This window comes from Phyllostomus discolor, chromosome 2, assembly GCF_004126475.2.
Source record: "Phyllostomus discolor isolate MPI-MPIP mPhyDis1 chromosome 2, mPhyDis1.pri.v3, whole genome shotgun sequence".
Taxonomy (NCBI): Eukaryota; Metazoa; Chordata; class Mammalia; order Chiroptera; family Phyllostomidae; genus Phyllostomus; species Phyllostomus discolor.
In genome coordinates, this window is record NC_040904.2 from 117,853,555 (window position 1) to 117,878,989 (window position 25,435).

General features: G+C 41.7%; 2 protein-coding genes across 5 annotated transcripts; one reads left to right on the forward strand and one right to left on the reverse strand.

The window, feature by feature from the left end:
• On the reverse strand, positions 1-24,488 carry EEF1AKMT1 (EEF1A lysine methyltransferase 1). Of its 4 annotated transcripts, none has more exons than XM_028533180.2 (5): positions 24,367-24,488; positions 20,114-20,276; positions 11,434-11,516; positions 2,880-3,160; positions 1-1,300 (listed from the first exon to the last, which is right to left on the reverse strand). In XM_028533180.2, the coding sequence occupies exons 2-5, from the start codon at positions 20,255-20,257 to the stop codon at positions 1,164-1,166; spliced, it is 645 nt and encodes a 214-aa protein (XP_028388981.1). In that variant the 5' UTR covers positions 20,258-20,276; positions 24,367-24,488; the 3' UTR covers positions 1-1,163. The 4 variants fall into 4 exon arrangements, with proteins under 4 accessions (XP_028388981.1, XP_035874295.1, XP_035874296.1 ...); XM_036018402.1 differs by lacking the exon at positions 24,367-24,488 and adding an exon at positions 24,082-24,156; XM_036018403.1 differs by lacking the exon at positions 24,367-24,488 and adding an exon at positions 24,058-24,130.
• On the forward strand, positions 5,815-6,756 carry LOC114512914 (glycine cleavage system H protein, mitochondrial-like). The gene is made up of 2 exons (XM_028532025.1): positions 5,815-5,920; positions 6,203-6,756. Exons 1-2 carry the CDS (start codon positions 5,815-5,817, stop codon positions 6,703-6,705), a joined length of 609 nt encoding a protein of 202 aa, XP_028387826.1. The 3' UTR covers positions 6,706-6,756.
• Positions 24,489-25,435: the final 947 nt, after the last annotated feature.

Here is a 25,435-nt window from a genome sequence, read left to right on the forward strand (position 1 = left end):
AAAGTTATTTTTTATTTTTTATTTTGAACTTATTGTATATTCACAGAAAATTGCAAAAATAGTAGAGGTCTTGTGTGTCCTTCACCCAGTCTCTGTCAATGACATCTTATGTAACAGCAGCCTCCCGACCAGCAATGGGCAGAGCACAACCAGAGACCTCGCTCAGTCTAGCAGTTGTGCATGCCCACAGTTTGTGTGTATGTTTAGCTCCATGTGATGTGGTCACACGTGTACACTTGTATCACCACTGCACGATCAAGATTCAGAACAAGCCCAGCACCACGAGACTCACTCCCATCCCACTGCATCCTAGCCTCTGCCAACCACTGACCTGTTCTCCACTGCACAGCATTCCTACACGAATGGAAATACAATGGGACTTTGGGGGCTGGCTTCTTCACTCACCACAACACCCTTGAAACCCTTCCAAGTTGCAGGTATCAACAATTCATTCATTTGAATTGCTAAGGAGTATTCTGTGCTTTTTGAACAATAATTGAGTCCACCTCTGCCCACATCCTGTTTGCTGTGTTTGGTATGCCGATAGCACCTGCATTTTCTCAGGTGACCTGCAGTATTAGCTGTGGCCCTAGGTAGGATGATGGGCTGAGCCAGATGGCAGTCACCTGGGCTGTCCCCATCCTCCCTCCAAGAACTGAGAGAAGAGGAAAGACCCAGGAGGCTCTAGGACACTCGTCGTTCCTAAGGAAACTCTTGTCTCCTTGAGGGGCTGGGGGAGAGGAGGGGCTCCTCACAAGTCCAGCAATCCTCCTGGAGAGCTGCAAGAATCATCATCAGTCCACACACAGAATCAGAATGAGGCCATTTTTTAAGGGGATGTAATGCTCAAGGCAGAGGCCAAAGTTCTGTTCAATTTGGGTATTAGCCAAACCACTAAGCTGTTTGCACTTCTGTTTTTACCTATGTTAAATAAGGAGAGTAGCTTAGATGGGTTCAAAGATTTCTTCCAACTGCAATTCCATATTCAAGTTAGAAAGAATCCTGAGATCCGAGATGCCCTGAGTAAGGAACTCCCGGTGGGGCACTATGTCTTCATTTGGGAGACCAGGGAAAGCGCAGTGTGGGGGAGGGGAGTAGGCCACAGCTTCACAACCTACTGAGAAAAAATAAAGAGGGGAATGTGACACAGTCATTTCCTGCATTTACACATCATGGTCCAGCCCAGAATCATAATTTGTGTAACAGCGAAACTCATTGGCCACATTCCGCGTGTGCTCTGGAGTAAACCTGCACATCTTCACTCCAAGAAGTCTCACCGCCTCTTCTTCCATGACAGCACCTGAAGAGAACAGACCAGATGAACCTGAAGATGAATATGAGCGTGCACCCTGTATTCTGGCAAGGCAAGAAAAGAACACTCAGAAAATGAGGCTAGAGGTCAGTTCTCCAGACTCCTTTTTACTTCCTCCAACGTTTTTGCAAATGACTTACTTTCTTACTTAAGTATTCCTGTCTCTGCAAAGCTGAGACAGTTAAAGCTTTAGAAATAGATTATATCCTACTAAGTAACATAAGAAAAGCAAAAACAATGATTAAAAACTGGTGTTTTCCTCTTTGATCGAGAACCCCCTTTTCAGTAACATCCACTCTTGCAAACTAAACAGGGACACATCCACACCAGCCTTGGCTAACCAGCCTGTTTCTCCCTCAGCCTGTCCTACCCCCACAGCCTATCTTGCACAGCCCATTGCTGTGGACTTCATCCCAGATGCTGCCAAGCACCCGTCCCTGGATGCCCACATCAGCGAGTGCTGCACACACAGAAACCCAGGACTCACCCTGGATTCTACCCTTTCTCACTTTCCACATGCACATCACAGAAGATTCTTTCAGCTTCCTCTCCCAGTGTATCTTTCCTCCACCCTTGCCCTCCTGTTCTACCACCCAACCTTGTCCAGACTGCTTGTCTCAGTTGAACGCTGCATCCACTCACCCAATTAATTCCTGTTGATACGAAGTTAACACGATCTTCCTTAAATCTATCCTTTTGGGGCTGGATGCTTAAAAAGAAAAACCCAACTCTGACCGGCACTTGTATGTGGGAGGACCCTCTTGTCCCAGCACCTAGGCCCTTAAGGCCTCCTCTTGAGGTCACTGCTACAGTGCTGCTCAGCCCAGAGAACCAGCAGATCTGCAGTATAGCCACGCTGACTCTGTTCCAGCCCACCATTCTGAGTCTTTCCTATACTTTTCACAATTAGGAACTCATTTCTTCATTTGTTGTGTTCACTTTTAACCTATCCCCTAAAACTGAATATACACTCCATGACCTGCACTCCAGCAGGTAATTAATAAGTAAATACTACTTGTGTCAACAAGAGCCATGTCCTTGACTAAATACAACTTGACAACCAGAAGAGCTCCAATGCTCAGCCAGGGTGCTCCAGAGAGAAGCGTGGCTTAGAGGCTGGGTGCAGGAACAGGGGTCCACACCTCAGGGCCTGAACACCAGACTGCCCAGACTAGAGAAGTAGTTACCATTTTAGTTCTGGGTCAAATTTTAGCACATCCATCTTCAGAAAACACTGTATCTCAATCCCACCAGAAAGAACACTGTTCTGCTGTAGTAAAGCTGACCTGATACATAGTTTGTAACCTCAGGCAATGCACATTAACTCCACAGAGTCCACAACTCTCATCAAGTGTGACCCCCACGCGATGTGTGGGAGGCACTCAGTCCTCACAGCCCTGAGAGACAGGCAACGTTGCCAGCCCCATTTTCACAGATGAGGAAATGGGGGCACAGAGAAGTCACATAAACATAACCCGCACGAAGTCACACAGTAAATGGTGGATTCAGGACCTGAGTTCTAAGATCTCTGCCAACTCTTAACACCCGAGGCTTGAATATCACCTACCTGTACACAACAGAATCTTGTCCCGGGTCAGATACTTGACGGTTTCTGAGGTTTTCCTAAGACATTCCTCAGAAAGATAGGGGGGATCCACTATGACAATGTCAAAACTATGAGCAGCGATGTTTTCAGGGAAGTCCAGTGGATTATTGTAATCATAGAAGACAAACTCCTCTCCATAAACGGCAAATCTTCTGTCATATTCAAAGACGTACACAGCCAGGTCTTCTCTGTGCAGCTCTCTCAGTTTCTGATACACACTGGGGGTGCTCACACAGGCTATCCTGGAAAACAGTGAGCACGTGCACTGAGAGCTGCAGTGGACGGCTGTCTGCACCAGACAACACCGCTGCTGGACATGGAGGGCCATGCTCAGACCTCCCTGAAGAAAGTAACTGTGCGTCTAACATAACAGCAGTAAATTGTCAGAGAAAAACGTTAACTGCCTTACTTTTAAAGGAATCTGGTATTTAAAAATCTGCAACTCATAATTTTAAGGTATAAAAAAAGATAAATGTGCTTTCTATAGTAAAAACTGTAAGACATTAAGAATGTGTAAGGGCAAAATTAGCCCAAGCCTAAATTTACCTATATATTCATGGTTCCTTAACATTTATTTTAAATACTGTTAGTCTCAAACTACATATTTTGAAGTTACTTTGTAATATGCATAATCTTGAAAGAAAAACCCCAAATAACTGCTTCAGTAACTCCAGTTTTCCAAAAACATACATTAAAATTAGGTCTCAGTGAAGAAAAGATACTTTGGATTTCACTGCATTTTTTTTGTATGAGGAAATTATTACCAGCAGTCTGCAGTTTATGAATGGGTAGTGTTTCAATAGTTAACTTTTAAAACCAACTTCTAAAAAAGCTCGTAGTAACAAACACTGAACTACTGAGTTGACTGGGGTCCATCTGTAACAAAGGAATACTATACCATATGGCCATCACACCCCAAGACATTCCAGGAACATAAGGGGAAAAAAAGACGCTTTCATGAGTGTAAGAATGTCCATTCAGAGACACAAGGCAAGATCTGGAGACCACAGCTGCCTCATGGGAGAAATGGGGGCCTGGGAATAATGAGGAAGGAAACTGACTCTTTTCCCTCAATCCCCTATATAACTTCTAGATTTTTTATCATGCATATGTATCATTCAAAAAAGTACTTTGTGATTTAAATTATATTTTGTTTATGCTAATACAGTTGTCCCAATTTCTCCCCATTTGCTCTCCTTTACCCAGCCTCAATCCACTGCCTCTAGCAACCCCCTCACCACTGTTCTTGCCCATGGTTCATGCACTTATGTTCTTTGGCTACTCTGTTCCCCATGCTGTACTTTACATCCCCATAACCATTCTATGACTACCAATTTGTACTTCTTAATCCCTTCACCTTTTTTGCCCATCCCCTGGAACCCCCTCCCATCTGGCAACCATCAAAACATCCTCTGAATCTGTAATTCCATTTCTCTTCTTCTTCTTTTTTTAGAATAAACTGTTGATAGCTATGTATTCACCTTCACTTTATTGTTCATATTTTTTATCTTATTATTAAAGAAGACCTTTAACATTTCACATAATACTGGTTTGGTGATGACAAACTCTTAGCTTTTTCCTGTCTGGGAAGCTCTTTATCTGCCCTTCCATTCTAAACAATAGCTCTACTGGATAGAGTAATCTAGGTTGTAGGTCTGTTTTTCACCACTTTGAATATTTCTTGCCAATTCCTTCTAGCCTGCAAAGTTTCTTTTGAGAAATCAGATGACAGTCTTATGAGATCCCTGTAGCTACCTGCTTTTCTCTTGCTGCTCTTAAAATTCCCTTTGTCTTTAACCTTTGACATTTTAATTATGATGTGTCTTGGTGTGGGCCTCTATGGGTTCATCTTATTTGGGACTGTGCACTTCCTGGGCTTGTATGTCCATTTCCTTCACCATGTTAGGGAATTTTTTGTCATTATTTTTTCAAATAGGTTTCCAATTTCTTGCTCTCTCTCTCCTACTTCTGGCACCCTGATGATGCAAATGCTGGTATGCTTGAAGTTGTCCCAAAGGCCCCTTACACTATCCTCATTTTTTTAAATTAAAATATTTTATTTATTTATTTTTAGACAGAGGCGAAGGGTGGGAGAAAAAGAGGGAGAGAAACATCAATGTGTGATTGCCTCTCACACACCCCCTACCACGGACCAGGCTCATAACCCAGGCATGTGCCCTAGACTGGGAATCGAACCAGTGACCCTTTGGTTTGCAGACCAGCGCTCAATCCACTGAGCTACACCAGCCAGGGCTATCCTCATTTTTCTTTAGATTCTTTTTTCTTCTTGTTCTAATTGGGTGTTTTCTGCTTCTTTAAATTCTAAATCGCTGATTTGATTCTCGGGTTCATCCACTGTGTTGATTCCCTGCAAATTGTTGAATTCAGTTAGTATATCCTTCATTTATGACTGGTTCTTTTTTATGGTTTCTATTCCCTTTATTATGTCCTTGAAGTTCTCACTAAGTCCACTAAGTATCCTATCCTTATAATCGGTGTTTTGAACTCTGTACCTAGTCTCCATTTTGTTTAGTTTTTCCTGGAGTTTTGTTCTGTTCTTTCATTTGGGCCATGTTTTTTTTGGTTTGGTTTTTTTTTTTTGGTCTCCTCATTTTGGTGGCCTCCCTGTGTTTGTTTCTATGTATTAGGTAGAGCTGCTACAACTCCCTGGTTTGGAAGAGTGGCCTAATGTAGTAAGTGTCCTGTAGGGTCCAGTGGCACAGCCTCCCTTATCACACAAGCAGGGTACTCGAGGTGCACCTACTGTGTGGGCTGAGTACACCCTCCTCTTGTAGTTGAGGCTTGATTGCTGTCAGCAGGTCAATGGGAGAGATTTACCTACACTGATCAGCTGCAAGGACTGGCTGTAACCACTGACCACCAACCTCTGACCACCATGGAGGATCAGCTGTGCAGAAGCCTACTCCACAGAACAGGACTTACTTCAGCAGAGCTCTGGTGCCTACTGAGTCTGCCCCTTGAGTGTTCTGGTTGTGGAGGTGGTCAGGTAGTGATGCTTTGACATGGTCTGAAGCTGTCCACTAGGCACGCAAGCTCTGGAGCATCCTGGGAAGTGCAAGCCAAGGTCAGCCATCACCTGTGTTCTGTCTTGGGCCATCAGCATGAGCTACAAAGCAATCTGCAGTTGGCCGCTACTTGTGCTGGGTTTGGAGGTGTCCAAGAGAGTCCAAGCTGTGAACGAACAACTGCTGCTAGTGCTGGCCTGGTGCCACTGAGCCATAGGCACAAAGATGCTGAGGTAAGATGCTGCTTCTTTGTATCAGAATTTAGGAAAATTCTGAAAACTCTGAGTCTGCGTGCTGCATCAGCGCCCCCTGTGCCTTGCGCACCGCGGCCCTGGGGCCTAAGGGCCAGCGCCATCCAGATGCTGCACAGTGACCCCAATCTGCTCTCGGTGCATAAATTCACAGAGAAACATGAATGGATAACAACAGAAAATGGTACTGGAACAGTGGGAATCAGCAATTTTGCAGAGGAAGCTTTGGGAGATGTTGATTACTGTAGTCTGCCTGAAATTGGGACAAAACTGAACAAACAAGATGAGTTTGGTGCTTTGGAAAGTGTGAAAGCTGCTAGTGAACTCTATTCTCCTTTAACAGAAGCAACTGAAATTAATGAAGCTCTTGCAGAAAATCCAGGACTTGTCAACAAATCTTGTTATGAAGATGGTTGGCTGATCAAAATGACATCGAGTAACCCTTCGGAACTAGATGAACTAATGAGTGAAGAAGCATATGAGAAATACATAAAATCTATTGAGGAGTGAAAAATGGAACTCCCCCCTAAATAAAGTAGTATGAAACAACTTAAAAAAAAAGAATTCAGGAAAATCTGAAGCATGAGCCAAGGCAAGCCACTGAACAGGAAAAACCACTGGAAACAGCTTGGGTAGACCCAAAAGCTGGGTGGGATAGAAGCTCAGGGGATTACCAGGGTGGGGCAAACAGTATCAGCCAGGCTAATGGAGTCTCAGGTATGGCACCTGCCTGCCTGTTCCATTGAGGGCTCAGAAAGGGAACAATGGCCTCTGCCAGCACTTCAGTTGGGAGAAAACAGCTCCATATCTCTTATCCTAACGCCAAACACTTTAGTTCCTCCCTATATGGCTCTGGTGCCTTTCAATCTGCTACTCCCATGCTGGAGCTCAGAGGGAGTGAGTTTGAATAAGTCTATGCATGTGCCCTTTAGGAGGAACTGCCTGGCTCTCTAGAAGTGGTCTTCCACAGCCTCAATCTTCACTCATTTTTACAGCCAGAAGTTATGGGGACTTATCTTTCTGGCACTGGAACCCTGGGCTGGGGGGACTAGTATGGGGCTGGGACCCCTTGCTCCCAAAATATCCCTCCCAATTTTTATCTGCCACATGTGGGTGTGGGACCAGCCCATTTGGCATCTCTGCTCCTCCTATCAGTATTGAGCCTTTCTTTAATTCTGTAGTTGTAGGACTTCATCAGCTCTATTTCTGGAGGTTCTGAATAATGGTTGTTCTGTAGTTTAGCTGAAATTTTGGTATGGTTGTGCGAGGAGGCAATCTGAGTTTACCTGCACTGCCATCTTGAATGAAGTCCTCCAAAAAAGTACTTCTTTTAAAAATTAATGATTAAACTAAGCTTTAAACCTATTAGATGCATTTCTGAACACATGCAGGTTAGGCCTCCAGGCTTGCTAGATAAGCTGCTTGGCCCAAATACACTTAAAGTACATAACAGCCTGGTGATGTCACATATGCTTCCATGGGAAATATGCACATCCCAGTCAGTGGCAAGTGCAAGAAGAGCCCCAGCCCAGGCTGCTGTCAGCGTTCAGTGGGCTGGTGGGGAGATGAGGGTGTAGAGCCACAATGTCTTCACTGTCCTGGGATGACAAGCAGCAAACAGATACACAATGAATTATCACCTGAGAAAGAGGTGAAATAAAGGCATCTTCAGACAAACTAATTCTGAGCTTGTTGCCAACAGAACATCTCTAAAATATTCTGAAGGATGTACGCAGGCATCAGGAAAGTGTATGAGATGCAAAAAGGAGGGAGTAGGCGTGGTGAACCCAGCAGGACAGTGGAGTTGGTCATGGAGTGGTGGGGGTCAGAGAGTGGCTTACCCCCAAGTCACCTTGAGCAAGTGACAATCTCTTGGGCCTCAGCTTCTGTCTTTAGAATTAAGAATGTAACATTAGCTACCTCACAAAGGTGTGAGAACTAATCAAGATGACCCTCATAAAGTGCTAACACAGAAGATGGGGACAGGGCAGGCAGAGCATATTCAACAGGTGCTCCAATTTTCACTTATCTTTAAGATTATGACATAGCTCCTAAAAATACTGAAGATATCTGTCAGAAAAAAAATGAAAGGTTGCATCCAAAGCCCTTATATTAATGGAAAAAAAGGGAAAATATATGTAAAAACACAGTAATTAAGAAAAACTTAATGAAAAACTAACACATAATTTAAAAAGTAAAAGAACAGACAAAAGCAAAACTTGGGACTTCCAGTTAAAGATGACGGGTAGGACACGTTCATGGATTTGTGGCCTCATGAAAGCCCACTCAATGCAACACAAGTAAAATTCCATTTTATTGTTGAAGCCTACACCTGCAAGAGAAAGAGAATGTGAGAAGACACAAAAGAAACACACTTAGGAAGCTGGAAAGCAGTGCAGAGTGGCATCTGACTTGGCAGGCCCAAGACACCAAATCCCAGTAGCCAGGAAAGCTAAGGAACAACCTGGTCTCCATCACTGCACCCCAAAGGCTCAGGATGCTGCAGATCAGGTAATTCAAAAAGTGGGCTGAAGGTCCATGTAAGAAGATAGTCCTTCCCAGGACTTCCCTCCCCCTCCCAGGTCCTCAGGTGCCCACCTTCCATGAAAGGAAGAAAACTGGAGGGATAGTCTCTGGACTGGGCGACAATGAGGGGGTGCCAGCACAACTAGTGGTGCAGTACAGTGTGGCAATGACAAAGATTAAGTTAAACCTACCAGATGCTGGGACCTACAGTCCTCTCAGTAGAATGCCCCTCAGGACAATGTCACAACACACATAACTTCGAGGGAAAAATTAGAAGACTCTTCCTAGAGCTCTGACCAGCCCAGGAAGAAACCCAGAGAGAGTGTTACTGGGGGTTACCTAGGAAATAGCTCAGCCAGATCATCCAACTGCAAAAACCAAGTAGATAAGGTCTGCCATGTGTTACAGCTTTCAAACCTTAATGTGAACAGGCAGTGAAGGTCAATAGACATTCAGGAAAAGCACCCAATATTAGAGGCCAAAATAAACAAGCTGAAAAGGCATGCTGGAGTAAACAGACTATGTGGAGATACCCCGGAATTAATATCCTCATAAGGATGAACAAGATATAGTAATAAAGAAATATTCAGTGACCCCGAAAGAGAGCTATAGGTGTCTATGTATGTGATAGCAGAAATGGCAAACCCAGCAGAAAGTTTAGAAGCAAAGCTGAGTCATTTTCCCAGAAAGTACGGTAAAAAAGACAAGAGATGGGAAAAAAGACAGAAGGAAAAGGAGATAAGGTCCAACATTCAAATACTAACAGGATTTCCAGAAAGAGGAACAGAAATGAGAAAAATCAAAGAAATAAGACAGTTTTTCCAAACTGGAGGAAATAAGAGAGGGCCCCTTCCCCCCCAGCAAAAGAGGGGAATGCTCTACACTAGGATGCATCAAATACTGGGGATTAAGAGAAAATCCTAAATTTGCGATGAGCAAGGATGGGAGAAAACAGGTTTCCTAATGAGAACTCAGAACAGTGTGGGATTTCACAACAGTACCGAAGAATACTTGAAGGCAGTGAAACAATGTCCTCAAAATCCAAATTATATACACAGAAAAACTATTACAATTCAGAGTAGGGTACAATAAAGGTATTTTCAGACATGAAAGGCTTTAAAAATTCGCCTCCCACATATCTTTTCTGTGGACGCTATTAAAAGATGGACCCAACCCAAATAAGGCTGCAAACTGGGAACTGGGGTACAGGAAACTGGGAATCCAGAATAAAACAGAGGAAAAAGGATCCTCAGCAGGATGGTAAAGAGAGACGCCAAGATAAAAGCTAGAAATCAACCAGTCAAGCTTGGAACAGGTAGTAAAGCTCTGGGGTAACATTTTTTAAGGAGTTGAATTATTTCTGTGTTAATAGATAGGAGATTTACACAACCAGGTGAGAATCTGAAGGTTAATAAATGATATGGACATAGAAACACATAAAAAATAGGAGACATTTTCTTCAGGAAAAATGAAAAACTTTACAGTAAGGAAAAAGCAAAAGCCTCAGCTGTAAAGAACATTTATGTGTTTGTAACTATATAAACCCTGTTCTAGTCCAAATCAGGAAAAAACCACTGGGAGTATGCACATCTGTGAAAGTGGTAAAGTCTGAATGAGATAAAAATCTCACATTCTGTCATGAGAAGTCAGGAAATAATGTCTCAGGTGACAAATCCAGAAAGACTAACAGAAGTATGTTATTTAAAAATATGGTTGTACCATTATTATATGAAATGTTAAAGGGACTTATTGAAGAAAAAGAAGATCAAAACTAAGAACAATAAAATGGCAAAAATACATATCTATCAACGACTAATTCTAAAAAACTAAGCAAACAAAAAGAGACAGAATCGTGGATGTAGAAAGCATTTTGATGGTTGCTAGATGGGAGGGTGTGAGGGGAAGAATGGGTGAAGAGGTGAGGGCATTAAGAAGTACAAATAAGTAATTACAGAATACCGTGGTGATGTGAAATGGAGTATAGGAAATGGAGTAGCCAAACATCTTATACATATGACCCATGGACATGAAGAATGGTGGGAGGATTACCTGAGGGAGTAGAGGGTACTGGGTGTAGGGAGCCAAAGAGGGAAAAGTTAGGAAAACTGTAACAGTATAATCAATAAAATGTAATTAAAAACAGAAAAATATGGTTGTAAATACCAAAGATTCTATTGGAAGGGAGCTGAAAAGGGGAGGAGGTGGGCAAGGGGTAAAAATTAGAAATGGATATTTTTTTTAACAAACCTTTAGGACCATTTGACTTTAAATTACATGTATGTAAAATTTTGGTAAAATAAAGAGCAAGTTAAAAAAAGAAAACCTACATTCTTAAAACCTCAAAAAGTTAAGTATTTTACCCCTGTAAAAAAGAAAGAAGCAGGTTAGAAAATTTTTAAAAAGGATAGGGGGAAAGAGAGGTATAAGGGGATTCAATGGTAATAGAAAAATATAATAAAGATTAAATTTAAAGTAAAATAATTAAACAAATTTTTAAAAATGACAAAGATAAGATATCTTACAATGAATACAATTCTGAGTGTCCCTAAACTTGTTGTTGCTGCGGTTCTTATTCCTTATATTCTATAAAGCACAAACTACAAATTTTGCTGATTATGATTCAGACTTGTTACAAAGCATCCCTCATCTAGGGAAGACATTTAAAATATTAATTTAGATTAAAACAAAAGAGAAGCAGAATTTGAATCTCACCTTCCACCTTCCCCAGCAGCTGCAATCGCTTCCTTAGCAAGCTTCAGAGCAGTTTCCTGACTGTACCAAAACTGGCTCAATTGCTGTAACAGAGGGATGAGTTGAAATCATTTTAGAATTAGTATAAATTTGGTTCCTTTAATTTAAACCTGTGCATATATTTAAATTTTTTTCCTTTTTTCTCTTTAAAACCAATTTTTGGGAAATTGTTATTTTTATTTTTATTCTTTACACTATTACAGATGTCCCCATTTTCACCCACTTTGCCCATCTCCCCAGTGCCGTCGGCAGCCCCTTCCCACCAGCCATCACTGTTGTCTGTGTCTATGGGTTATGCATGCATGTTCTTTGGCTAATCCCTTCACCTTCTTTCATCCAGTCCCCTCTCCCGCCTCCCCACTGACAGCTGTCAGTCTGTTCCATTAATAGAAGGCTGGGGGTCCAAAATGGCAGGGGAGTAAGTGGAAGTTATACTAATGTTCTCCCAAAACATTACTGGAATTAGTACTAAATTACAGAACAATCAATCTGAATTATAAACTGAAGACTAGCTAAAGAGAAGTCTTAAAACCAAGGATTTATAGAATATCCACATAAGACTGGTAAGAAGGGCAGAGATGCAAAAAGGGCTGGCCCCTACCACACACACCCAGCCCCAGCAAAGGTAGACACCAACTGTGGACTGCTTTGTAGCTCCTAACAGGTAGCCCAGGTCACAGGGAGCATCTGACTCTGACCTGCATTGGAGTTTCTCCCAAGAGGCCCCAGAACCAACATAATGAGGAGCTGACTTTAAATCACATCAGAGCACCACGCAATTAGCTCCACAACAAGCACACCCAAAAAGAGATCTCAGCAGGCACCAGACCCTCCTGGGGTGAATTCTACTTCATGACTTCAGCCCCTGCACAGCAGCTCGTAAAGTGGTTAGGGTCGATTTTCAGAATCAGTCAGCCTGACAGTCAACACCACCCGGGGATGGGCTAATGGCGATCAAAACTCAACTGCTGCCCAGGCCTGGTGGTTCAGTTGGCTATAGCATTGTCCTGTACCCAAAAGTCGGCAGGTTCAGTCCCTGGTCAGGGTGTGTACAGGAGGCCATCAATCTACGTTTCTCTCTTACATTCATGTGTGTCTCTCTCTCCATTCCTTTCTCTCTAAAATCAGTAAAACATATCCTCAGGTAAGAATTGTTTTTATTGGGGGGGTGGGCTGGATTGGGAGTAAAAGGGAGAAAACTGTACTTGAACAATGATTAAAATAAAATAGAAAAAAAAAGAATTGTTTTTATTTTTTTTTAAAGACTCACGCAACCCAAAAAGGGACACTCTAGAGTACCCAGCTCAGCTGCTCCTGGGTCCTACAGGACACATAGTACATAAGGCTACTCTACCAAGGCTGACTGACATAGCAGCTCTACGTAGTACACAGAAACAAACACAGAGAGGCAGCCAAAATGGGGAGACAAATAAACATCCCTTAAATTAAAGAATAAGAGAAAATTCTAGAAAAAGAACTAAATGAAATGGAGGCAAGCAAACTACCAGATACACAGTTCAAAACAATGGTTGTAAGGATGCTCAAGGAACTTAAGATTGAATCAATGATTTGGAAGATAAGGTAGCAGAAAACAGAGCAGCAAAAATAAAAAAAAAATTAAATGAGGATAGTTTAAGGAACAGCTAGGAAAACATCAAGTAAAACAACATCTGCATCACAGGATATCAGAAGAAGAGAGAGGAAAAGGGATTCAGAACCTATTTGAAGAAATAATGACTGAAAACTTCCCTAACTTGGTGAAGGAGAAAGACAGGTCCAGGAAGTTCAGAGTCCCAAACAAGATAAAACCAAAGAGGCCCACACCAAGACACATCATAATTAAAATGGCTAAGGTTATGGACAAAGACAAAATCTTTAAGCAGCAAGAGCTTCCATAAGACAGTTAGCTGATTTCTTAATAGAAACACTTCAGGCCAGAAGGGATTAACAAGAAATATTCAAAGTGATGAAAAACAAAGACCTACAAGTAAGACTATACTACCCATGAAGGGTATCATTCAACATTGAAGGAAACTAAAGTTTTCCAGATGGGAAAAAGCTAAATAAGTTCATCACCACCAATACAGTACTACAAAAAATGTTAAAAAGAAGAGAAAGGAAAAGGAGAGGGCAGGGAGGGAAAAGAGGAGGGGGAGGAAGGAGGAAGAAGAAAAAAGGAACATAAACTTGTATAATAAACTGACAATAAATACCTTCCTATCAATAATTACTTTAAATATAAATGGATTAAATGCTCCTGTTGAAAGACACTGAGTAGCTACTGGGTAAGAAAACGAGAGCCACATATATGGTGTCTATGAGAGATCCACTGCAGATCAAAAGACAAAGGGATGAAAAAATATTTCATGCAAATAGAAACAAAAAGCCTAGATACAATACTTACATAGACTTTAAAACAAAGGCGATAATAAGAGACAAAGAAGGACATTACATAATGATAGAGATCAATCCAACAAGAGAATATAACCCTTGTAAACATTTATGCACCCAACAACATAAGAGCACCTAAATTCATAAAGCAAATCTTGATGGACATAAAGGAAGAGACTGACAGAAATACAGTTATAGTAGGGGACTTTAACACCTCATTGACATCAATGGATAAATCTTCCAAACAAAAATCAACAAAGAAATAGTGGCCTTAAATGACAAACTAGATCAGATGGATTTAATTGGTATGTTCAGAGCATTTCAGAGAGGCAGAGAAACATCAATGTGTGAGAGAAAATTCAATCAGCTGTCTTTTGCATGCTCCCAATTGGGGACCTGGCCTGCAACCCAGGCATGTGCCTGGACCAGGAATCAAACCAGTGACCTTTCAGTTTGCTGGCTGGCACTCAACTCACTGAGCCACGCCAGCCAGGGCTCAGTTGCATCTTTGAACACCAATAATGAACTATCACAAAGGGAAATTAAGAAAACAAACCAATTTATAATTGCATCAAAAAATAAAATACCTTGGAGTACATTTAGCCAAGGAAGTAAAAGACCTATACTCAAAAATCATAAGACACTGAAGAAAGAAATTAAAGACACAAATCAATGGAAGTATATATACCATGCTCATGGATAGGAAGAATTAACATTATTAAAATGTCCACACTACCCAAAGCAATGTATAGATCCAACACAATTTCTATTAAAATACCAATGGCGATTTTCACAGTACTAGAACAAATAATCCAAAAATTTGTATGGAACCACAAAAGACCCCAGATAGTCACAGCAATCTTGAAAAAGAAGAACAAAGTTGGAGGAATCATACTACCTGATATCACACTATATTATAAGGCTACAGTAATCGGTCTTCCAGCCAAGATGGAGGTGTAGGTAGACACACTGTGCCTCCTTGCACAACCAAAATAAGGACAACAATTTAGAAACAAAATAACAACCAGAACTGACAGAATATTGAACTGTATGGAAGTCCAACAACCAAAGAGTTAAAATAGACACATTCATCTAGCTGGTAGGAGGGGCGGAGTCAGGTCACTGGGCAGAGAGAGGTTTCAGCAAAAACAAAACAAAACAAAACAAAAAGTGGTGGCTTGCAGACCTCAGGCGTGCAAGCCAGCAGCAGGCGGACCCTGGGCATGCAGGCCAAGGCTGGCAGATCCCAGGGCGTGGAATGGCAATAGGCAGACCCAGCAAGGCAGCGACTGTGGGGCGGGGTGCAGTGTGCAAGGCAGCTGGCACACCGGGTGGTCCCACATTCCTGTACAGATAAACCAGGCAAAACTGAGGAGCAAGACAGACCTCGCAACCCAGGGTCCCGGCGCAAGGATATAAAGCCTCAAAACCAATTAGAAACACCTGTGGGGGGTTTGAGGCGCTGGGAGAGACTCCCAGCCTCACAGGAGAGTTCACTGGAAAGACCCACAGGGTCCTAGAATGTACACAAGCCCACCCACACGAGAATCAGCACCAGAAAGGCCCAGTTTGCTTGGGGGGAGCAGAGGAAGGAACTAAAATCTGACAGAGAGCAGAGCAAGCACCATTGTTCTCTCTTGGACCCTGCCCCCACAAACAGCCTCACAACCCAGCAACTGGGTTGCCCCGCCCTAGTGAACACCTAAGGCTCCACCCCTCATACATAACAGGCGCAACAAGACCAAAAAAAAAAAAAAAAAAAAAAAAAAAAAAAAAAAAAAAAAGGCCCAAACAGAAGAACAGATCAAAACTCCATGGCAAATACAGCTAAGCGATGCAGAGACAGCCAGCTTATCAGATGCATAGTCCAAAGCACTGGTGATCAGGATGCTCACGGAACTGGTTGAATTTGGTCACAAATTAGATGAAAAATGAAGGCTACACTAAGTGAAGTGAAGGAAAATGCACAGGGAACCAATAGTGATGGGAAGAAAACCGGGACTCCAATCAATGGAGTGAACCAGAAGAAAGAAAGAAACAACCAAACAGAAAAGAAAGAAGAACCAAGAATTCAAAAAAATGAGAGGCTTAGGAACCTCCAGGACATATTTAAACATTCCAACATCTGAATTATAGGGGTACCAGAAGGGGAAGAGGAAGAGCAACAAGTGGAAAAGTTATTTGAACAGATGATAAAGGAGAACTTCCCCAATCTGGCAAAGGAAATAGACTTCCAGGAAGTCCAAGAAGCTTAGAGAGTCCCAAAGAAGTTGGACCCAAGAAGGAACACACCAAGGCACATCATAATTACATTAGCCAAGATAAAAATGAAGGAGAGAACCCTAGGAACAGCAGAAGATAAGGACCAAAGGAGTTCCCATCAGACTGTCAGCTGGTTTCTCAAAAGAGACCTTGCAGGCAAGAAGGGGCTGGAAAGAAGTATTCCAAGTCATGAAAGGCAAGGACCTACATCCAAGATTACTCTATCCAGCAAAGCTTTCATTTAGAATGGAAGGGCAAATCAAGTGCTTCTCAGATAAGTTCAAGTTAAAGGAGTTCATCATCACCAAGCCCTTATTATGTGAAATGTTAAAGAGACTTATCTAAGAAAAAGAAAAAAAATTAATAGATGAGCCCTGGCTGGCGTAGCTCAGTGCATTGAGCGCGAGCTGGGAACCAAAGTGTCCCAAGTTCGATTCCCAGCCAGGGTACATGCCTGGGTTGCAGGCCATAACCCCCAGCAACCGCACATTGATGTTTCTCTCTCTCTCTATCTCCCTCCCTTCCCTCTCTAAAAAGTAAATAAAATCTTTAAAAAAAAATAATAGATGGTAGGTAGAAAACAGGGGGAGGGCAAGAGTAGTATGGGAAATATAAAAGCTAAAGAACTTATGACACATGGACATGAACTAAAGGGGGGGGATATGGGTGGGAGTGGGTGTGCAGGGTGGAGGGGAGTAAAGGGGGAAAATGGGACACCTATAATAGCATAATCAATAATATATATTTTTTAAAAAAGGCTACAGTAATCAAAACAGAGAGAACAAGGGAAAGAACAGAGCCCAGACATAAACCCACACTTATATAGTCAATAAATATATAATAAAGAAGGCAAGAACATACAGTGAGGTAAAGATAGTCTATCCAATAAATGGTGTTGAGAAAACTAGATAGATATATGCAAAAAAAACCCCTCTTATATCATATACAAAAATAAACTCAAAATGGATTAAAGACTTATATGTAAAGACTGAAAACCATAAGAGTCCTGGAAGAAAACATAGTCATGCCCTGACTGATGTAGCTCAGTGGGTTGGGCATCATCCCATAAACTGAAAGGTAGCCAGTTTGATTCCAGGTCAGGGCACATGTCTGGGTTCCAGGTCAGGTCCCTGGTTGAAGGCAGGGAGGAGGCAACTGATAGATGCTTCTCTCACACATCCATGTTTCTCTCCCTCTTTCTCCCTCCCTTCTCCTCTATAAAAATAAATAAAATCTTAAAATACAAACACAATCAGTAAAATCTCTGACATTTCTTTTAGCTATGTATTTTCTTATATACCTTTCTTATATACAGAAAAAAATAAACAAATAGAACTACATCAAACTAAAAAGTTTTTGCATAGCGAAGGAAACCATCAACAAAATGAAAGGCAACCTACTGAATGGGAAAAGATATTTGCCAATGATACATCCAATAACAGGTTAATATCCAAATTTATAAAAAACCCATACAACTCAACATAAAAAAAAAATCTGCTTAAAAAGTGGGCAGAGGACATGAATAGACACTTCTCCAAAAAGGACATGCAGATGGCCAACAGACATATGAAAATATGCTCAATATGACTAATCATCAGAGAAATGCAAATTAAAATGAGATACTACTTCATACCTGTCAGAATGGCTATTATCAATAAATAAAAAAAAAAGTCTTGATGAGGATGTGGAGAAAAGAAAAGGGAACCCTAGTGCACTGTTGGTGGGAATGTAGATTGATGTGACCACTGTGGAAAACAGTATGGAGGATCCTCAAAAAATTAAAAATGTAATTGCCTTATGATGCAGTGATTCTACTTCTGGGTATATATAGAAAGAAACCGAAAACACTAATTCAAAACAATACGAGCATCCCTGTGTTCACTGCAGCATTATTTACAATAGCCAAACTATGGAAACTACCCAAGTAGATAAAAATAGATTAAAAAGCTGTGATACATACATATGTGTATATATATATGTATATATATGTGTGTGTGTGTGTGTGTGTTTGTGTGTGATGGAATATTACCTGGACATAAAAAAAGAATGAAATCTTGCCATTTGGGACAGCCTGGTTGGACCTAGAATGTATTATGTTAAGTGATATGTTAGACAAAGAAAGACAAATACCATATGATCACACTTATATGTGGAATCTACAGAGCAATATAATAATCAAAAATAAATTCGAAACAGACTGACAGATACAGAGAAGAGACTGATGGTTTCCGGAGGAAGGGAGGGTTGGGGGATTCAGTGAACAAGATGAAGGAATTAAAATGTGTAAATTGGTAGTTACAAAACTGTAATGGAGATGTAAAGTACAGCATAGGGAATATAGTCAATACTATTCTAATAACTATGGGGCGGGGGGGCCACTATGTAAAGTATATGATTATCTAACCACCATTCTGCACACCTGTAACTAAGACAAAATAATACTGAATGTAAACTTGTAATTGAAAAAATAAAATAAAATAAAAAAATAAATTAATAGAACGCCCTAACTAATTACAAAACGGAGGCACTTTTACCACTGGCTGTTCACACCATAAAAGGAGAGAAGCAATCAATGCTTCTCCTGATGAAAGACACACCCCACTTGTGTATGAGTTCTGCCCCCCAAAAATGACTAACCCTGAATCTGATTAAGCCACTAGATTCAACAATCAACTAACAGAATTACAAATACAGAGGACTGAATGTGTTAAAGGACACCACAATGCCCAGTCTAGATGCCCAGTCCCTACCTCTTTTCTGTGGCCTCTTTACCTGAGGAATGTTCCTGAATTACTTGTTTTTCTCTCAGGGTAAAGTTGTTTGTTTTTCATCTTGCTATATTCTATGCATGCTGATTATTTCCTTTTAAATTTCTAGTGATTCTTCATTATCTACTCACATTTATAAAATATATTATTTTAATGGAAAAAGTGGATTCCTCTGCAATGCAGTACACCCATTTCTCCCCTGTACGGCAAGGCCAGGGGCCAGTGGTGTTACTGACATCTCATACATCCAGAACAGAGAGAGATACAGTACTCAAAAAATTAAGCAGAAGGAAAAGAGAAAGAAGTAGCCTACTCAAGGATACCACAGCTCTTCAGGTTTCTGATGTTTTATTATCTTAACAGAAGCACTAGCTAGAAGACAAACACAGCGAAGCAAACAGTGGGAAAGAGGCTTTGCATTGGTGAAACATTCCGAGTAATGGAAACAAACATTTTCATCACAGTCAGTTTCAAACAGATGGTAAATAGGAAAATCTTATATTAAGAAACTCAAATTTGGCAAAATGTAAAAGCCTGGAAAAACAACAACAAGCATACAAAGCTTCATTCCAATTGCAAAGGGACAGAGAAAGACAAATCTATTATCTAGGGAAGTCATAGAAAATTCAAGCATCTTCTCTTTCTCAACTATGTCCTTCCAAAGATTTAAATTTCTATGTCCCAGCTTAGGTTAGGAGTTTCCCTCAACTCCTTTTTCTCTTCTACTTTCTATTTTTATTTGGACCATAAAGTACAATTAAAATACACACTATGCACCAGAAACTATTAGTATCGTCTGAACTCCCTTTCATTAATGTTTCATTACATGTTTAAGTTCAGTCACATCATTTCCTGCCATGACCTTTGCCCTTGCCACAGGATTGTTGGTCTGTATAAAAACAGACAGTGTGTGCCTGTGTACAGGAAGGAGTCCCAACTTTATGTTGGATATAATAACATGCCACTTCCCTGTCTGAAAAATCCTGTCTACCAACCAATCATCAACCAGCCTAAGAGTTTAGCACCAGGAAAATCTGCATTTACATCATCTTAAACTATTTCTGGACTGCTTTCTGTACTAGTTCCCCAAGTATGTTATCAGCTCCCAAATGGCAGGGGACATACTTGGGTATCAGATGGGATGTAGACAAACACTGGGTTAGATCCAGAGCAGGTTCCACACCAATATTCCCCAGTAGATATGGAATGCATTTACTTACCCAGTTCTCTTCTATCCTCCCAATGCTGTATTTGTCATCCCCACCTGGGTCACTGTGCTCCTTCTGCTCAGCATAAAATTCCTGGAGAGCTGCTAAGGCGTGGAAAGAAAGCTGGGGGACATCATCATCTTCCAAGTCACACATCTCACAAATTCACTATGACCTGAAGATAAGTAAAAGTGCTTCTTTCCATCAAATAACAAATAAAAAATGCTTATCTCACAGCAAAGTTCCAAACTAAAAGTGAGTTTTTTAAAAAAAAGGAAACATTTAAGAGATCAAACATCTACAGGGGTCTTCCACTCAAATGGAGTTTCCCGTTAAAGGTACGTAGTTTTTACAAATGCGATTTTCAGATTTTTATGATACCTCGTAGAACAAAAATTTTCCTAAGTATCTAAAGACACTTTGCTTCCTTCTGGTACCTCAATGGCCATATGCTGACAGGGTCCAGCAGATTCTCTGAATCAGAGATCTTTTTATACTTGAACATTACTGTTTAGGTGATCTAAGGCTCCTGGCTGTTATTGACAGGATAAATAAAGGATTGATTTTTTTTTTTTAAAGAGGAGCACAGAAAGAGCTATGAAAACCAATGGACAACAGAAGAAAGGGAAGAAGAAAAGTAAAACAAAGGGAGACAAGGAAGGTGTTTTTGTAGGAATGGATGGCCAGCACAATTACTTCTTCAGGTACCCCCCAGTCAGTGAAGACAACTATGTCTGCCCAAGACCTCTATCAACTGCTAGTTCCAGGACTCCTCAAACCACCCTCATGTGCAGTAATTTGCTAGAAAGCCTCACAGAACTCACAAAGGGCAATTATACTCACAGTTATTACAGGGAAAGGGTACAAATTAGAGCCAGCCAAGGAAGAGATGCAAAGTCCTGGAACATTCCAAACAGGAAGCTCCCATTTCCCTCAGGAGGCACCACCCTCCTGGCATCCATGTGTGAGTGTCGGGGTGTAGTCTATATTGAGGTTTCATGGCATCACCATGACTGACTAAAAAAGTACTGCTCCCCCCAGTGGAAATCAGTCCCCAGCTCCTGTCCCCAAGGCTGGTATGGCCTGAGGGCCCTCCATGAATAACAGACATTTCTATCACTTGGGAAAATGTTTTCAGGTTACCTATGAAAGGCCAAACCTCTATTTGGGTGAGGTAAATTCCTTACTACACAGGAACCAAACCCATTTATAAATCAAAAGTTATTCTTAGCACAAAAACAGCACACTATTTGCTTTTTAAAACATTGTGTCTAAAGTTTACAGCAAGTGAAATGTTGAAAGTCAGCATTCAAGAGCTTTGTCACATTGCCCCCTCCTACTCTGAGGCATATGTAGGTGTATTTGATACAGTTTTGGCCTTAGGCCCCAGCCATCAAGGGCAACTAGAAAAGCAAGACTCTTACTGGAGGAATTCCCCAGGCCTAGGAATAGTGTCCAAAAGATGCAGAGTAGTCATTTAAAATGAGAAATGCTACGAATGAGAATAACCAAGTCCACTTATATGAAGTTCAAAAACAGGCAGATAAAAGCAAGTGAATAAAAATCTCAAGATTAAAGATTAAAGTTCCTTCTGGGAGTGAGGAATGGGCCTGGAAAGAAATATGCATAAAAATTTCCCAAATGTTTATTGCATTCCAACAGAGACCTGTAGATTTGTTTCTATAAGTAAAAAGTACCTGAAGTGGCTTCTAGTTTATGCCTCCTAAGGGTACTGAAGGACTGAAATGTGCCATTTTAGTTTACTGGATTAAAAAAAAGAATAAATTTCCAGCAAAACACAGTAGGAACTATTAGGCTGGAGCACTTCCAAGTGGAAATTCCACAGATTTCCACTTGTGTGCAAGCTGAGCTAAGAGAAACTGCAACAGCACAGAAAACTGATTGCAAACCACTAGGTTTCATTTTGATTGGGTATTTCAGGATTGAACATTGCTTTCATTCAGGTAAAGAACTGGACAACTATTAAAATCCAATGCCTCATGGCAGAGATGAGTGACAGACCTAGGTAGGCCTAGGAGGAGTGGAAAATCACCAGGTGGGAAACTACACCATGGGAAATGCCCTGCCGTCCCTACCCAGGACAAACAGATGCCTGGCTATATGATTGGGTCTGGGGTCGGCCTACCAGGCATAACAGGATGCAGCTTTAACTTGAGCCTGACAAGATGTATCAAGAACAATGGTCAGCAGAAATGGCACCCAGCAACCAGCTCTAGCTAATCAGACTCTGACACCCCAACCAGTTACCCTTCACAGGTTTTCACACTTGAAAACCCTACCCTAAGAAAAACCAAGTGAGTCTTAACCTCTCTTGGTTGGCTCCACTTTCCCCTCTTACTCCCCACTGATAAGCCCTGCTCCCTGGCTCGCTGCATCCATCTGGTTTCTTGAGTGACTCCTACCTAACAATGAAGTGTACAAGCTGTTCCGGATTAGTTTTATGACCCTGCCTAGAAGATCTGAAAGACAAAGTGTGTGTGTGTATGTGTGTGTCCATATAAATTCCTACAGATACACACATATGTATGTCCTTGTTGTAAATAGGAATATTTGAATTTTTATTTATTAATACTAAGAAGCACTTTCCACAGCAGCATCTCTGGAGAAGGGCTTTGAAATTGCAGCTTGAAATCTGTTATCAAGTCATTTAGAAAGAAAACGTGAAAACTGTAAAAAGAAACTAGTTGACTTTTAAGTGCAAAACAAAGAATTCTAAAGAGCAGTTTAAGTAAACTGTCTTTCATGGATGTAAAAATTAAATTTCAAGCTGTATTTTAGCATGAATCTTATTTTAAAATTTTTCTTAAAAGTTTATTTTAAAGGTGATCAATTTGATAATTGTTCACTGAGGCACTACTTTGTACTAAGCACTGTCTTGATAATAGTAATCACAGTCCCTCTCCTCTTGGAGCTCACATTTGAGGCAGACAGATCATAAACAGAAATAAAATATATGCTGGACAATGAAATATAAGATCAATGGAGGGGTATTTGGAGTAAAGGCTGCAATATTAGCAATCATAGACATTTCCTACACCACTGACATGAGTTAAGAGTATATCACTTGCCACATGGGGAAAAATTGATGATGTAAACACATCACTAAAGACTAAATTAAATGAACTTTGATGTGCTAATTTTTTACTTGTCACTACTTTATTATCTTCAACGTTATGTAAATTTCCTAAGTGAGTTTGTGAACTTGCTGGGAAAGGGATTTCCAAGTCCAAAAGAGTTGGTAAGTGCTGTTATATTATTAAACTAACATTCAGTCTTATGTGGCACTCACAGAAAGTAAGATTTGCCCCCCAGGGGAATATCTGGCAAAGTCTGAAGACAGTTTTAGTCATCATAACTAAGAAGGATACTGCTCACATCTAATCGGTACAGGCTAGAGAAGCTGGTCAACTCCCTGTAATTTATGGGGCAACTCTCCATGACAAAGAACTACTTGACCCGAAATGCCAACAGCGCTTGGGTTGAGAAGCTGCGCTGCGCTGTGATATGTAAGCCCACTATTAGAAGAGCTGCATTTACTGCCATGGGTCAGAAAACAAAAGCATGTGTGTGTGGAGGGTGACAGTGCAGCCTCCACAGAGTGAGCAGACTCCTAATGGTTTGTGCTGTCACTTTGTTTCCTTAGATAGTACTTACCATGACATAATTAATGTAGTCTACAAAGGAATGCGTAAAATTCTTCAGTTTCTGTATGTCAACTTCTCATAACACAAGCCCTCCGCCCTCTACTGACTGCCTCAACTTATACAGGCTCCCCTTACCTCTGCAGCAGATTCTGGGAAGGTGGTGGGTGCATTAACCAGAATCCACCCCCACCCGCCACATGCAGGGCTGCCCACCGAGAAGACCCTTCTCCTACTCACAATCGGAAGCGCCTACGGGCCTCACTTCCTTCCCGTCTTCGTACAAGGACTTACCCCGTCACCTAAAGCTCTACTCATGCTGTTGTTTTAAACTCTATGAAATTAGGTGCAACTTGTGTCTAGTGTGATACGATCATACACATCCATTCCGGCCCTCTTCCCCCTATGCAACCACAGGCAGCCTCACTGCCCTACGGCCTCTACGTCATTGCTGCGCGACATCTCCAGGCGGCTAGAACCCTCCGGTGACCCTCTGATCTCTGACCCCCGCACCCCAGGGCCTCCAGCCCCAAACTCCCTCCCATGGCACAGACTTCCACGGGTCGCCGGCCAAGCCCAGACATCACTGACTGCCCCACCTACCCGAAAGCACCGGGAAACAGGAAGCACAGCCAACCCCTAGCCATGCAAGTCCACAACGCCACGTGTGGGGCAGTCTCAGGGAGCCGGGACTGTGGGTGGGGTCTGCTGGGCAGCGCCTGCGCGTGCGCACACCCGAAGCCTAGAGCGCGCACGTCCCTTCCCTTAGTAATGCGCAAGCAAACTTGCGGTGCTGTTTCCTCCCAGAACGGTGGTTAATTCAATCACAATTTAAGATCCCACATTCACATGTGGTAGATAAAAATCAGGGGAGCATCTTGTGAGCATCCCAGTCCCAGGTCAGACATAGAAGCCCAGGGTTACAGTGCCGGGACAAATAAGACCTCATAATTTCTGGTTAACATAGTGGGAGCTGGGATGGTGGAAAAAACTGCTGGTTTCTCAGGAGAGCTAGGAACTACATAAACCCACCCACTCTAGGAACCATAACCAGGACAGCAGCTGAAGGGGAGCCAGTTGCATAAGGGAAGTGGGTGAAGTGACTGGAAAAAGGGCAAGTGATAGGCAGGTCCACAGAAGTCTGCCACCAGCAGTACGGTTCCCTCTCCAACCCTTCCACCGCCCCCCCCCCCCGCCCCCACGGAGCCACAAAGCTTCTAAGCAGGTTGGCCCACCCTGGCAACACCCAAGGCTCTGCCCCATAAAACTTTAACAGGTGAGCCAAGACAGGAAATCAAAGCTGCTCTACCTACTACATAGATATAGGGAGGCTGCCCTCCCTGTGCCAAAATAAGGAGACAAAGAAATATGGCCCAAATGAAGGAACAGAACAGAAAACCCCAGGGAAAGAACTAAGTGATTCCAAGATAGCCAACCTATCAGACAGAGTTCAAAACAAAGGTGTGGTCAGAATGCTCAGAGATCTCACTGAATAAGGCAAAAGCATAAGGGAAGAAATGAAAACCTATACTAAGAGAAATAAAGAAATATCCACACGAAACCAAGAGTGAAGGGTAGGAAGCCAGGATTCAAATCAACAATTTGGAACAAAAGAAATAAACATTCAACCAGAACAGAAGTAAAAAACAAGAATTTAAAAAAATGGGGGGGG